The 16798-nt window shown below is 40.0% G+C and overlaps 1 protein-coding gene across 1 annotated transcript; it reads left to right on the top strand.

Moving 5' to 3' along the window:
- Positions 1–4687: 4687 nt before the first annotated feature.
- LOC116685083 (E3 ubiquitin-protein ligase TRIM41-like) lies at positions 4688–8909 on the top strand. Its single transcript, XM_032510341.1, has 3 exons — positions 4688–4693; positions 4782–4786; positions 7198–8909. The coding sequence occupies exon 3, from the start codon at positions 7200–7202 to the stop codon at positions 8511–8513; it is 1314 nt and encodes a 437-aa protein (XP_032366232.1). The 5' UTR covers positions 4688–4693; positions 4782–4786; positions 7198–7199; the 3' UTR covers positions 8514–8909.
- Positions 8910–16798: the final 7889 nt, after the last annotated feature.

Below are 16798 nucleotides of genomic sequence, written 5' to 3'. Positions count from 1 at the left end.
ACCCTCACTACCTACCAGCTGCACTGCATTCACCACTCATCATGTCCTGTATATAATGCCTTGTTTTTCAGTCCTCCCTTGTCAGATCGTCTGCTACCAGTACCGGTTACCTGCCTGTTTTGGGAAAAGCCTTTTTTGACTCTACTGATCCCGGATCCGCTTAATTGCTTCTGTTCTCCTGCTCCGGACTTCTCGGATCATCAGCTCCTGCTCTCTACTGGGGATCTACACATGTGCTGTGCTGATTTTTGGATTCCCGGTACCTTTGACACTCCCATACCCCCAACCCTTTAATAAACCATTGAACGTGACGCTTTTGGGGTCCTCATCTTGTTTGGTGTCTGACAGCTTCTCAGCTACAGCAGGGAAGGCAGAAACCATACGCCTCAAAGCAAGATCCATATTTAATGTGCAATATGCTGTATATGAATGGAGTTAGGCAACGGTAACATCAGATAATGTTACATAGAATAAAACAACAATGGAACATTATCTGGAAATACAACAAGATAAGAAAAGTTGAGTTTGGTTCATTTCTCTGTAAAAAAAGATGAAAGGGAGAGTTTAAAGCGAGAGAATCCAAATGTTTACAGGTTTGATTTAAAACTGGCGACTGTGTTACGGGATCTTTGCCCGCCCAGAGAATTTGGCAGAAAAGTATTTACATTTGTAATAAATAAAAACACCATGGGTGTGATAGGGTCTGTGTGTGAAACTTCACAAGTGCCAATGAAAGAACATAAAAAGGAAAAAGGTATACTGACCTAATGAAATTGCACTACGTTGCACTGTGCAAATGCGTGATGTTTTTATACATGGACATTTTATATACACAAATTTTGAAGTAAAATGATTCTTATTTTCCGAGGGTGGGAATGTTATCATCCCTGCCCGATAGAATAAATGGGGTGTCAGGGATAGGGGGTTCTGTACCTCGAGGGTCCCCCATTAATAGCCTGTCTTGCTCTCTGTCAGATGTATTGTACTAAACTGTCGGTTTTTTAGATGTGTGGTACCGGGAAGGACAGTGTGGTACTAAAGGTAGTCAATCTCTTTTCTTTGGAGGAGTGCCAAGGGCCAAAAGCAGCACCTGCCTTGTCTCAGTGATAACAACAGTCTCAGTCTGTGGCTTCACATTAACGTCTTGATAACAGATGCTTTACTGCCTTGACTTTATTTTTTCCAAAATACTCAGACACTTCTTTACATTTTACTGAGCTGGGGTAGTAACTATGTGGATACTGTTATTAGTGCTGGATACCACTTTTATTATTAAACCACTTCATATTAACAAATACTGTTCAACCAGTTAGCATAAAATCAATTCCTTTATCAAACCCTGGCATCTGCATTGCATTGTGGGTATCGGGAATTAAAAAGTTAGATCAGTGCATCCCTCAAATAGCCATATAATAGCCTACATTAATACAACACACACACACAACACACACACACACACACACACACACACACACACACACACATACACAGCTGATAACACACACACACACAGAAACGAATAGCGTTGTGCTCCGGTTCCTGGTTGAACGGCACGTTTCCCAACCCTAACAGAAGGAACACATCTAGAACATTCTTAACTTACACTACTGCACTTTACCATGTTAAATACTAGAATTCTGCTACAAAGGCACTGTGCAGATGAATGAATATCTATAAAACACTCTGCATCCAATATGACAGCAATCTCCCCAATGTTACATATTCCATGTGTGCAACGGCCAATAGTTAATCTGTAAAACTATATTTTCCTGTATTTGTTGGATGATCTGATGGGAGTTCGCCCCTTAAAGTTTCAGGACATAATAAATCAGTTCTAGCATGACCTTTGCTCCATAGCAACCAGACACCAGCAGGGTATTTCACAACAAGAGTGCACATAAGAGGGAGGAAACACCACCAGTGCGTCAGTAAGAGGCGGAGCAGCACTGGAAAGAGGAGAGCTTCAACGTCACACTCCAGAAATGAAAGTTAAGATTGTCAGAGTGTCGGCCGTGCTGCAGTCGAGACAAGTCTCTGTTTTACTCTGAAAGAAAAGTCAAAGGGACTTCATCAGGTCTTTTTCAACAACACAGCAGAGTCTCTGAACCACTGGTGAGTCCAGCTGATCAGATTTAACTTCCTCCAGCAGGATTAACAGGAAACTTCAGCTCTACTCAGAAAGAACTTCCTCTCTTTTCATTTCCTGTGAGATGTGGAACAATATAACGACGGCTGTTTGTCTGCAGGCCGCTATACAGTAGCCCACTTTAACAGCTTTAACCAGTCTCTCTGGGGCCGCTCTCAGGACTTTAGGACCTGGTTACTGATCGCCTCACACGCCTCTAGTTCCTCTGGCTGTGTCACAATAAAAGCTGTCCACCAGAGAACAAGTAGGGGCTTTTATTGTGAAGGAGCAGGAGGAAATGTTGAGTAAGCAGAGCTTTGTTAGCAGTGGTGTTCTTTAAAAAAACTGGTGTACCAACAGGGTGTGGACAGATCCTGGTCTGTTTTCTCAGAGTACAGCTTTAATGTGCGTGGTGGTTACAGCTTGGTGCACGCTAACACACTTCTGTCTTCTGTCAGATAGAGAAAGAGAGAGAGTGAGCGTGAGAGAGCGAGCAAGCAAGAGAGAGAAAGAGAGATAACAAAAGTTACCAAAAAAAGAAGAAATCTAACAGAAACCCACTAACAACGTGACCATCATCATGTGACTGGAGAATTCATTAGAACAGGAAGATAAAAACACGGGGAACAGCTAGAGGTCAGACCCAAAGACAGAGGGACAGAGAGAGAGAGAGAGAGAGAGAGAGGGACAAACAGAGAGAGAAACAGAGAGAGAGCAAGATTTAAAACCCACAACGCTAACAATGTGACCATCATGTGATTTACAGAGATGGGAAGTATTGAAGTACTGATACTTTGTTACTGTACGCAAGTAGATTTTTCTGATAATTTTATTTCACAATTTTTTTGTGGGCTTTTTACTTTTAATCCTTAATTTTTAAACAAATATCCGTACTTTCTACTCCTTACATTTTAAAAAATTGGCTCATATAGCGTGGACACACAATGACTCAAAGAGAGAGAGAGAGCGATAGAGCGATAGAGAGAGAGTTACCAAAATAAAAAGAGAAAATCTAACAGAAAGCCACAAATCTAACACATGTACAACAGTACACGTAAATGTGCCAGATTGTAGCCCGGGGGTTAATTTTCATCTGCAGTCCAATAGGCAGATAAAACATAGGATAGTAACATTTAATATATAAAACAAGAAAAAACAAAAAGAAAAGAAGAAAAAAAGAAAAACAGGACAATTCATTAGTAGAAGTTAAAATGGAAACACAAGTTAGCGGTGGTTACATGTTTGGTTAGCTCTAAGCTTTACCTGGCTCTTAAAGGAGGCCAAAGAGGGATGCTCCCTTGTAGTTGGGGGTAGTATGTCCCATAATGCACTGCCTTTAAAAGATATGGCTGAAGGAGGTTTTTCTGAAAGGAACCTCACAGTCCCTGCTTACAACAGCTCTGGTGATCCGAGTGTGTCTATATTTAATAAACTCCAACAGTGGAGGTGGCGCCAGGCCATGAATTACTTTAAAAATTAAGCACAATGAGGAAAATTTACAATAATTATCAAAACTCAAGAAGTTATATTTATCTAAGATATTGCAATGATGATAAGAGAGAGGTTTTTTATCCAGAGTCTTAAGCGCCTTCTTGTACAGAAGCTCAACTGGTTTTAGGGTAGTAGTACCAGACATAGACCAGCTGGTTTTAGGGTAGTAGTAACCGACATACATCAGCTGGTTTTAGGGTAGTAGTACCCGACATAGGCCAGCTAGTGATGCAATAGTTCACATGTGAAAGTATCATGGAATGCAGAAACATCACATCACACGTTTCTTTTTACACAATGAGGTGCTCAATGCTCCCTGGCACTAAAAGATATTGGTTTTGTACAGATGTTTTTATATTTCTGAGGCAGGAAGTTAGTTTTATGTGACACCGATCATCTGATTAACATGAAGTTCGGAATCAGCATCACAGGTGTTGTCTACACATGGTATACAGCAACATGACCTTTCATTAGTGTGTGTTCACTGTTGCCACATTGTGGCCACAGGAAGTGGTACAAAATGTACAATATGTCTTTTTCAGTGTCACACACTCCACGCCAAATAATGTCTTACTAATGCACACACAGTGTCTGATTATCCCAGAAATGCACAGCCACGTTGACCAGCGCTCAATCAGGATCATTCATTCATATTTATTATACAGTAAGATTAAAAGTAACATTACATTACAATATTTACGGGCCTGACTCAGTTTAAAAACTCATTTAAGCAGGTTCCTGTTCTGCAGAAACATAAAACATTGAACGTGGTTACAGTACGTCAGGACATTTGTACAGGACATCCATATGGACTAGACAAATTCGGACAACTAAAAAACAATACAGTTTTGGCACTTAAGAAAAGAGACATTTATATAAGACATCAGCTGGGCTAGACAAATACAGACAGTGAAAAACAAGGCTTGGACGATACATGAGAATTAATGTGTGCAGGTGTAACTGTTTAGGAGATGGTTGTGCCTTTTTGAAATATGAGATGGATGATAGTGTTCTGATGTGATATGGGATGTCATTCCAGATCTTGGTGTATGTATAGAAAAAAGATTTCTCACCAAAGTATTTTTATATGGAGGAAGTGGAATGCCTGTGAGACCAACCTAGTGAGGCGTCCTGGTCTCATATGTGTCGGAAGAAGTGACACAAGTGCTGGTAAGGTGACATTTTGAATCTGAAAATAAAAAGAAATTGTGTGGCTGTTTATGAAGTTTTGGTAAGTCAAAGCCTTAGAACGTGCAAGTGCAATGCAATGGTGAGACCACTCTGGAAGGTCCCTGTGGATCTTGAGATGGTATAGTCGTGCTATTGGTTCAGTGATTTCCGTGGTAATGGTAGTGACTAAATAGGAAGAAAGTAGGACATAGTTAAAACACAATTGCATGTAAATAGGTCTCAGAAACAGAAGAACAAAGATAATCTGATCTTTTTATGGACATAAAGTTTCTGATTCAACTTTTTTGTTAAGTTAGACATGTGTTCGCGGTACGTAAGGTGCGAATCAAGTAGCACACCAAGATATATGTAAGTCTTTGTGACGACAAGTTCTTGGTTAGCAAAAGTCATAGAATCAGTAAAAGAAAGATTTTTCTGGATGACTGAAAATACGTACATTCAGTTTTCTTTACATTGATTGTTAAATGGTTCTTTTTCAACCAGTCGTGTAGAAGCTGAAGATCAGATAATAATTTGGAATTTATGACATTAGGATTTGAATCAGAGAGAAAAATCACAGTATCATCAGCATACTGTAGACATTTGAAAGATTACACACTTGAGGGAAATCATTGATGTACAAAACAAAAAGTAAGGGTCCAAGAATGCTTCCTTGTGGAACGCCCATATCAGAGATTTCAGGTTAGGATGTTGCATGATTTATTTTAACGGTTTGCAACCTTTGTTAGGTAGGACAAAAGCATTCTATCACAGATGATGACATATTAAATGAGTCAAATTTATTAAGCAAAATCTGATGGTTCACTGTGTCAAAAGCTTTATGAAAGTCACTAAAAATAGCTCCAGCAATGTGACCTTTGTTAAGAGAGCCACGTATTTGTTCAGTGAAGAGTAGTAATGAAGACATGGTTGATGTGTTGACAGTCACTGTTGTTTGTTTCAAGGTAAGAACTTAGCTGGTTATGCAGGGCTTTTTCAAGCATCTTAGACATTACTGGAAGTATAGCAATAGGTCTGTAGTTTGAAACAAGAGTATGATCACCAGATTTAAAAATTGGAGTGATTTGAGCCATTTTCTAATTAGAAGGAAAGACAGATAGCATGATACATTGGTTGATTAGGTGCTGAAAAAGAGGTATTAGGCTATCAGCATGAGTCTTTATAAATGAAGAGTTCACACCATGGATATCATGGGAATGAGAAATTTTTAGTGAGTGCAGTATTTAATCACCTTGTTCCGAGAGATCTCAGAGAATAAAACTGATCAGGCGTTGAAGAGAAGAGAGAACTGGTGATAGAGAGCAGGGAGTGGGAACGTCTGTTGCCAATTCTTTAATATTTTCATTGAAAGCACTTGCAATCTTTTCTGAATCTGAGATGAAAGCACCCTGGAGAGAAATTTGAATAATATTTTTTTCCTTTTCTCAGTTTCACCTGTGATGACCTTAAGGGTCTGCCACAAAGTTTTCGGATTAGTAGCAGATTGTGTAATCAGCTGTTGAAAATAATCTGCCTTGGCCTTGCGTAGTTCAGCTGTACATGTATTTCTAGTTTGGATGAAATTAGTTTTACTCTCTGGTGTTTGACTCAACCTATTCATTTAAAGAAGAGAGGCGTTCTGTTTGAGGAGTAGAAATATTTCAGAATTTATCCATGGTAATTTACTCTGCCTAGGTCAAACCTTGCTGGCAGTAGCATATTTATTCTGTATTTTTTTTAAGTTTAGTGTGAAATTGCGTCAAAATTTGTTCTGGATTTTCCAGTGACAGCTCGTCATTCCAGTCAACAGCACTAAATTCAGTATTGTATTGAGATAATTTTAAAATTGGTATTTTAGGTGCAGAGTAGGGGGCGTGAGTTTCCCAACATGAATAAGCTTTCCCTGCTGGAGATCAGATATAATGCAGCTTTAAGGAGTCCCGTCCCCCCCTAGGAGATCAGATATAATACAGCTTTAAGGAGTCTCCAACTAACCTCCCTATGCAAATTTTCGCCCCATCATACTACTTGTGTGTGTTGACATCACATTAGACTGTAAGTAAGTCATAAATATTAACTTATAAATATTTTACCTTGACGTCAAATAAAGTGGTCCTGTCATTAAGAGATAAGACCAGTTTGGACCTGTCTTTAAGACATAAGATCAGTTTTGACCTGTCATTAAGACATAAGACCAGTTTGGACCTGTCATTAAGACATAAGACCAGTTTGGACCTGTCACTAAGACATAAGACCAGTTTGGCGAGAGTGAACTCGGAATCAAGGTGATTAAGAGTTTTGGACAGATAATGTTACTTGTTGCTAAGTAGTTCACGTAGGCTGTAGGCTGAGATCAGTCTGTTCACAGATTTTGAATATAATGTTTCTCTTTTTATTCCCACTGTGTGTAGATATGGCTGCTGCAAACTATCTGCAGTCTGAAGATCAGTTTCTGTGCTCCATCTGTCTGGATGTGTTCACTGATCCTGTCACCACACCATGTGGTCACAATTTCTGCAAAAACTGCATCACGGAGCACTGGAATACTAAAGACCAGTACCTGTGTCCGCTGTGTAAAAAGGTTTTCAACACAAGACCTGAGCTGCACGTCAACACTTTCATCTCTGAGATAGTCGCTCAGTTCAGACAGTCAGCTCAACAGAAAGCCAGTAGCAGCAGCTCAGAGCAACAAGTGTCCAAACCAGGAGAACTTCCCTGTGACGTCTGCACTGGAACCAAACTGAAGGCCCTGAAGTCCTGCCTGGTGTGTCTGGTCTCCTACTGTGAGACTCACCTGGAGCCTCATCTGACCATGTCAGGTCTGAAAAGACATCAGCTGATCAACCCTGTGGAGAACCTGGAAGGCAGGATGTGTGTGGAGCACGATAAACCTCTGGAGCTGTTCTGTAAGACCGAACAGACATGTGTCTGCATGCTCTGCGCTGTTTTAGACCACAAGAAGCATGATGTTGTTCCTCTGAAAGAAGGATATGAAGGAAAGAAGGTGGAGCTGGGGAAGACAGAGGCTGAAATTCAGCAGATGATCCAGAAGAGACGGCTGAAGATTCAGGAGATCAAACACTCAGTGGACCTCAGTGAGGAAGATGCAGACAGAGAGATAGCAGAAGGTGTTCAGGTCTTCACTTCTCTGAAGGAGTCTGTTGAGAGAGGCCTGAATGAGATCATCAACACCATCAAAGAGAAGCAGAAAACAACAGAAAAACAGGCTGAAGCTTTCATCAAAGAGCTGGAACAGGAAATCTCTGAGCTGATGAAGAGAAGCACTGAGGTGGAGCAGCTCTCACGCTCTGAAGACCACCTCCATCTTCTCCAGGGGGTCCAGTCCCTAAACATTCAACAACCTCCACCCACCAAGGACTGGAGAGAGGTCAGCGTCCATCCATCATCATATGAGGGGACTGTGATTAAAGCTGTGGTTCAGTTGACAGAGACTCTCAGTGAAGAGATGAAGAAGCTGCTTGCTGAGTCTGAGCTGAAGAGGGTCCAGCAGTATGCAGTGGATGTGACTCTTGATCCTAATACAGCATACCCAGAACTCATCCTGTCTGACGATGGCAAACAAGTGAATCTTGGTGATGTGAAGAAGAATCTCCCCAACCACCGAAAGAGATTTTCTAACCATCCTTGTGTTTTAGGAAAACAGAGTTCTCTTCAGGCAGATTTTACTTTGAGGTTCAAGTCAAAGGAAAGACTGAATGGGATTTAGGAGTGGCCAGAGAGTCTATCAACAGAAAGGACATAACACTGAGCCCTGAGAATGGTTACTGGACAATTGTTGAAAAAGAGAAATCAGTACGAAGCTAATGATGACACTTCAGTCTGTCTCTCTCTGAAGCCTCGGCCTCAGAAGGTGGGGGTGTTTGTGGACTATGAGGAGGGTCTGGTCTCCTTTTATGACGTAGATACTGCAGCTCTTATCTACTCCTTTACTGGCTGCTCCTTCACTGAGAAACTCTTCCCATACTTCTTTACTGGTTATATTTATGGCCGTAAAAACTCTGCCCCTCTGATCATCTCTCCTGTAAGAGTAAACTAATCAGAATAGGAATATTTTATTGATCCCTCAGGGAATTTGTTTGTTGCAATTGCTCACAGTCAAGGTGAAAAATAGAGTAAGAAAAAAGAGTTGATAAATGTATAAAGTAACATAGCTAGAGTACATTGCAAGAAATACAAAGTTAAGCAGAAGTAAAGTGAGATTATGTGAAAAAGTAAGATTAGGTCAAAAACAGGACCGTGTCCAGGATTGAGCATTACAGACATCCAAATTTAGTTTTTATTTCCCTGACCTAAATATGCACATTCCACCACATTTGGAGAGCAACTATTGCACAACAGTTGGGTTGGGGGGGCAGTGACAATACAGTGCCTTCCTTTTTCTTTGGGTCTCATCATGATCTTGTTCATCTTGTCCCTTCCCAAGGGAAAGCTTTGTCTGAAGTAGTCTCTTCATTCAGATTGTCTCAGTGAAGAAATTAAGCAGAGCTCAGTTGATCCATTTATATAGTAACAGTGTATGGTTACATTAAAGGTTACTGTTCTCTCACAATGTTAAGATAACAACATTAATCATACAATTAACCAGCTAGCACACCATATAAGGTAACGTTAGCATTCATCCAAGGGAAACTAGCTAACATTACATTATATTGGATGGCATCAACGGCCACTGCACTGTTTATATGCAGCGCGACAGCAAAGGAGCTTTTCGTCAGATGTCTGGAGATTAATAGCATTGAAAAGTAAATTTCTACTAGTTATATACACTAATTTGTCTATGTTAAGTACCTGCTGTAGTCACTAGAAAGAAAAGTCGTTTGTTGACACTAAACCCAAAAACAATGGTGACGGTCATTTACTGGATAGTTACGACGGCAAAATCCACTTCACTGCCTACTCAGTCCCCCCCCCCCCCGCACACAAGATGATCAGACAGAGGAACAAGTCATATCTTGGTGTTGTACAAGTTTTATTTATACTTCTCTTTTTTTGGGGTGGGGGGTAAGGGTAATACAGAGGAGATCCGGACCTCCATGTCCTTTAATGGTAGATACGGCCATGGTGGAAAAGATTCTGTTGTTAAATAATGCTACTGAAGTATAGTGTAAATATAGAGTAGGCCTACAGTATGAACATAAAGTACAGCGTGCACATGAGTGGCATCAGTGAATAAATAGATATTGCACATGTAACAGAGTAATTATTGCACATAATTGCCCAAGTATATAGAGATTCAGGGGTAGACATGTGTGTTATTAGTCCAGTTTTCACACTCTAAGTGTGTAATGCTTGAGGAGGAGTTATATAGTTTGATAGCCACAGGCAGCAATGACCTTCTGGGGCCCTATTTGGGTGGAGGGGTCTCAGCCAGTTTGCTGTCGAGTGGGGGGGGGAGTTGTAGATAGTATTTTGAATAGCACTCTCCTCTTACTTATTTCATTTATTGATTTATTTCTATTTCCTGTGTTGATTGATTTACACTTCATAGTTAACAGGTTGTATTATATGTATCTGATTACATAATCAACACATTAATTTGATACATCATGACACACGTTATGTCGACATTATCTATTTAAACCTCTGTTAAACCCACAGACATTTATTATAACTTCCAGAAGAAATCCGTTTCTAAAGACACCAAATATGTCAAGATGATGTTTGAGTTCATTTGCAAACAAATGATGCAGAACATCCACATTTATTGGTATTTGATGTGCAGCCACAGAAAACATACTGCTGAATATTTCATTGTGTCATGAAGCTTCATTTAAGAGTGAGTCCTATTACATCCCATAATGTCTCCAGAACACAGTCTGTGTCCTTGTTATACCGGGTAGAAAAAGTTAATGGATGTGTCTATCTTGTGTGAAAGTTTTGGATAATTACCGGTCACTTTGGCCATTTTTTATTTGTTTCATGAATTCTGTAAGATGGTTTATGAGTCAAAGAAATCTGTAAATATGTGATTGTGGAATAAAAACTGTAAAATAAAGCAGGTGTTGATAACAAGGCCTGAGTAAGCCGTGAGAACAGAAAAGCTGGGTACACACAAGTTGGATTTAATTAAACTTTTAATTTGAAGCATTGGCAGGAGGAAATGTTTGGTTCCAACAACAGTGATTTTAAGGTTAAACTACATTCAAAACATCTGTAAGAAAAACTGGATGAAGGTTCTTATTTCAAGAATCATACCAAAGACAAATTTATTTCCTTTAGTTTCAGTGGTCAAAGGCACCACATCACTGCAGAAAACTAAAATATGTATCTAAGTGAACAGGATGAGCTTAGATTTGGATTAGGAATCTAAAAAGCAAGAAGCGTTTTATTTGTAGCTAAAAGTTGTGCATGAAAACCGTCCTGCTGTTGTATATAAGCCCTGTCAAGACAAATGTCAATAGTTAATAGTATTGTTAAAATCATGCAGGTGTTATTTTATTCAACTTAAACAGGTGAACACCATAAAAACGGCAGTGCTGACTCCACAGTCATGGTGATTGTTGCACTACAGTAACAACAGCAACCAGCTTCTATGTACACCACTTCCTGGTGTTATGGCACAGAGCAACCACTGGATGGACCAGGACAAAGAGAGCCAGCCAGCATATGGCGTTTTTCCACTGCTGGTAACAGCTCAACTCGCCTCTACTCGACTCGGCGCATTGTGGGTCCGTTTTCCATTGCAGATTGAGTAACGCCTCAGCGTGGCTGGTCACCATAGCTACGCGTGATGATGTAATTTTCAAAGTGACTCACAACATCGCGTTGGCTACTTGCCACAGCCAGAAGAAATGTTTTGTTTCAAAAGAAGCTGAAGGAAGCAACAAAAATCAACCCTAAAAAACACAGGAGTTTGGGAATTCTGACGGAGTTCAGACGTCGACATGACGGTTGTTCGCCGACACAAAAGGGTAAGTTAAGTTTCCTGGTAACGTTAGCTAACATTTGCATGTGTTCAGCGTCGCAGTCAGTATTTACTATACGCTATATAAAGTACATGAACTTTAGCAACCATGATTACACACCAAAACGTATCTGTGCACTGTTTGTGTTTCAGAGTATTCACGCTTTGCAAAATCGCCGCCGCAGACCGTCTGGTGGGCGATGTCCGACTGGTGAGATATCTGGTTCTGACCTGCTGGGCTTTGTATAATCTTCATGAGAGTCATGGAGAGGCTTATGACAACGACTGGAATGCATCTGGGCCAGCAGAGCCGGGGGGGGGGGGGGGGGCACCGTCACAGGGTGCAGAGGAAGAAGACCGGGATGTGCGGGAGGGTTTGATGCGCTACTTGAATAGCTAAATAAAACCTTTTCTTTGATATATTGTCTTGTTTCTTCAAAGTTACAGTGTGCAATATTGGAAATGACATAAAGCACCTAATAACCCTTAATATTGAACAGTTGAAAAGTGAGAATAGTGCAGAGAGTAGATAATCTGTTGGTGTCGGGCTAATTAATTTTTAAATGTCGCTTGTTCTGGACACAAACTCCACACTCGTGTTTGCTAAAACGCGGTGATCCGACCAACCAGCAGTCTACAGGTTTTCACGTCACCTTTCGGTATCGCCTCAGCTTGCTTGGAACCTCGACCGAGGTAGTACTACAGAAAGTACCTGGTAGCAGGTCCCAGGGACTTTTTTTCGTAATGGAAAACAAAAAAAGGCGATTTGCAAATGTTAAGTAGCTGGAAGGCAACGAATGTGATCATCAAATCGATCCTCTGCTAATTCCTATGCTTTGTATTTAACATTAAATCTACTTCAAGTGTTGTTGTTTAACAAAGCATCTGTTGCTGCAAATGTATGATGTGAAATGTCTCCCACCTGCTGGAGTAAAAGTAATTGCATGTCAAGTTTATTTCATCTATGAAAATGGAAACTACAGTGCTCATACCGCTGTAACACCCATAAAAACTGGAGCATAATACAATAAAAATAGTACAATACACGTACATAAATACAATAAAATAGGAACTGTAAAACATGTACATTTAAATACCAAGTCTCTTGCTGTTCCTTGTCTAGTCAGCCCACTCACTCTGACATCTCTCCATGTATAGTGCATGTATAGGTCCTGAGCATGTGTGTGTATTTCAGGCCTGTGTGTGAGTACTAACAAAAAGTGTGTACACAGAGTGTAGTGCAGTAATTTCCCCATTGGGGACTAATAAACAAAATATCTTATCTTATCTTATCTTAAACTAATGAGGAAGAATTTGACAAATCTAAATCAACCAAAAACAAGTCCAGGAAGTTACTCTTTCAAATATTACACCTGCATCTGTCAAGTCCTGACCATTCCCTGACCGGGAATTGAACCCGGACCGCGGCTATGAGAACGCCGAATCCTAGCCACTAGACCATCAGGGAGTCACATCTATTAAAATTATCTTTGTAGATGTGAGTTTCCTTTTCACTTTCTGGAATGACTCATATTGTTTTAGGCGAGGAATGGCTCCTGGCTAGAGCTTCAGAAGGCAGGACATGACAGATTAACATCTGTCACATAGTCAGTTTGTAGTCTTAAACTATTGACATTATTGCCCTATTGTCCTGTTAAGTTTTAATCTCAGATGGCATCTTAGGCCCGGGTTTGATTCCCGGTCAGTGAATGGTCAGGACTTAACACACTGTAAAAATAAATTCTGAATTGTACATACATTTTCCTGTAACTTTACAGATTATTTCTGTTTTTTTAAATACAAAAAACACCAATAAATTACAAAATTAAACGGTGAATTTAAGGGACAACTAGCACGTGTGAAACCACCTGTGGGAGTGGAACATGGATGTGTAGAGATGGGCTTTCAAACAATGCACCTTTTGACATTTTGACATGTCACAGTAGGAAAAGCAAAGGTATAAATAAAAATGAATTATGGCTCAACTCAATTTACATTTTACAGTAGACATAAGGCATTACAAAGTCAAGAAACTAGGTGCTGATAGTGAAGGGCAGATGAAGCTTTGGGGAAGCACTGAACCACTTAGAGCAGGGGTGGGCAATTAATTTTTACGGGGGCCGCATGAGTAGCAGGAACATTCTAATAGTAGTAAGAATAATATAGATATATGCAGCGTATTACCAGAATTTATTATAAGAAAAACAGAATAAATATGGATATTCAGTATGATACATACATTCAAGTCAAGTGATTTAATATCGCACATTTAAAAGAACAACAGCTGACCCAAAGTGCTTCTCAGCTACAGCAGGGAAGGCAGAAACAATACGCCTCAAAGATCCATATTTAATGTGCAATATGCTGTATATGAATGGAGTTAGGTAACGGTTACATCAGATAAGGTTACATAGAATAAAACAACAATGGAACATTATCTAAAATACACAACAATATTGAAAAGTTGAGTTTGGTTCATTTCTCGGTTAAAAAAAAGATGAAAGGGAGTTTAAAGCGAGAGAATCCAAATGTCTTCAGGTTTGATTAAAACTGGCGACTGTGTTACGGGATCTTTGCCCGCCCAGAGAATTTGGCAGAAAAGTATTACATTTGTGATAAATAAAAAACACATGGGTGTGATAGGGTCTGTGTGTGGAACTTCACAAGTGCCAATGAAAGAACATAAAAGGAAAAGGTATACTGACCTAATGAAATTGCACTACGTTGCAATGTGCAAATGCGTGATGTTTTTATACATGGACATTTTATATACATAAATTTTGAAGTAAAATGATTTTCTTATTTTCCGATAGTGGGAATGATATCATCCTGCCCGATAGAATAAATGGGGTGTCAGGGATAGGGGGTTCTGTACCTCGAGGGTCCCCCATTAATAGCCTGTCTTGCTCTCTGTCAGATGTATTGTACTAAACTGTCGGTTTTTTAGATGTGTGGTACCGGGAAGGACAGTGTGGTACTAAAGGTAGTCAATCTCTTTTCTTTGGAGGAGTGCCAAGGGCCAAAAGCAGCACCTGCCTATCTCAGTGATAACAACAGTCTCAGTCTGTGGCTTCACATTACGTCTTGATAACAGATGCTTTACTGCCTTGACTTTATTTTTTTCCAAAATACTCAGACACTTCTTTACATTTTACTGAGCTGGGGTAGTAACTATGTGGATACTGTTATTAGTGCTGGATACCACTTTTATTATAAACCACTTCATATTAACAAATTATTTGTGTTATTTAGTTGGAAAATACCTTGCAGTCATGGAGTCCCACAAGGATCTGTGGCGGTCAAATTCTGTTCACTTTATATATGCTTCCTTTAGGCAATATTATAGGAAACACTCCACAAACTTTCTGTTATGCATGTATGTTAGATAAAATTCAAATTGCCTTCAGGATGTTAAAATCTGGATGACCTGTAATTGTCTAATGTTAAACTCAGTTAAACTGAAGTGATTGTTCTGGGGCCCAAGCACCTCCGTGACGCATTATCCAAAGAGATTGTTGTTCTGGATGGCATCACCCTGGCCTCCAGCACCACTGTGAAGAATCTTGGAGTTATCTTTGATCAGGACAAGTTGTTTTAACACACATTTTTCACACATGTTCTCACATTTAGCAAATTTCAAGGAGGACTGCCTTTTTTCACCTACGTAATATTGCAAAAATAAATTTGTATAAAGATTACATATTATGCTCCAGTTTTGTGGGTGTTACGACAGGTATCAGCACTGTAGTTTCCATTATAAACTTGACATGCCATTAAGTTTACTCTTCAACAGCTAGAGACATTTCACTCAAGACACTTGCAGCAACAGATGCTTGGCCAAACATCAACAAACTGGAATAAATTAATGCTGATACAAAGCTTAGAAATTAGCAGAGGATGGTTTTGAGCCATTGACCTCTGGGTTATGGCTCAGCAAGCTTCCGCTGCGCCACTCTGCTCTGTTGTGTCAAACAAGGGGTGGGAAAATTTTGGGAGTCACATTTTGAGGGACAGTGGCAACAAAAGGGTTACGGGTTGCAAGTTAAACATTGGTAGACCTTGCAACTATCATTTATGTGAGCTTCCTGCTTACCTCAAAGAGTCTTGAAGGAGTCTACTGAAGCAATATGAACAAATACCTTGTTAAAAAATGTTATCAACACCCTTCACTCTTTGCAATGTTTCTCTGACATTTTTTATTTTAGAAAATTGTAACCAGCATTAAGTGAGTAGTTTTAGGTCTGTGTGAATGTGGGCCAAGCATTTACCTTGGCTGAACTTGTGAACATCTCTTGGCATATTCCAGTCTGATCAAGTCCAGGTGCTGGAAAATCTGTGATTCACGTTTTGAGGGAATGGGATCTGCATGTGCTTTCTTACCAGAAGTTTCTGGAGGTCCAAATGGCATCTTTGATGGCGGCCAGGGTGAGCCACTGTTTTGCAAAGTTACCTGCTGGTATCTGTTTCTTGGCCTGACGGATGGACAGACGACCCAAAAGCATAATACTTCTTGCCAAGACATAACAAGATACAAAAAAAAGAGGCGGGGGGGACAGAGTTAAGCCCTGACAGAATAGAGAACTAAAGACAAAAGTTATGAAATAGTAAAAGTGTGACCAGAAGAATTGGAAAAAAAAAACTAGAACTATAATGTACAAACCTTTCTTCAAGAAATCTTTATTGTGCTCACATTGGCCTTCATTTCTGAAAGTGCATACTACCTAAAAACTGGCGTAGGACGGGGCGTACGCCGATTCCTACCAAAGCTCGGCAAGTATGTGGGAGTACATACACTCAACGGCCACTTTATTAGGTACACTGTCCAACTGCTCATTAACACTTAATTTCTAAGCAGCCAATCACATAGCGGCAACTCAGTGCATTAGGCATGTAGACATGGTCAAGAGAATCTCCTGCAGTTCAAACGAGCATCAGTATGGGGAAGAAAGGTGATTTGAGTGACTTTGAACGTGCATGATTGTGGTGCCAGAAGGGCTGGTCTGAGTATTTCAGAAACTGCTAATCTACTGGGATTTTCACGCACACCATCTCTAGGTTTACAGAGAATGGTCCGAAAAAAGAAAAAC

Source organism: Etheostoma spectabile, unplaced genomic scaffold, assembly GCF_008692095.1.
Source record: "Etheostoma spectabile isolate EspeVRDwgs_2016 unplaced genomic scaffold, UIUC_Espe_1.0 scaffold00569501, whole genome shotgun sequence".
NCBI lineage: Eukaryota > Metazoa > Chordata > Actinopteri > Perciformes > Percidae > Etheostoma > Etheostoma spectabile.
This window is presented reverse-complemented; position numbering and strand designations above follow the sequence as displayed.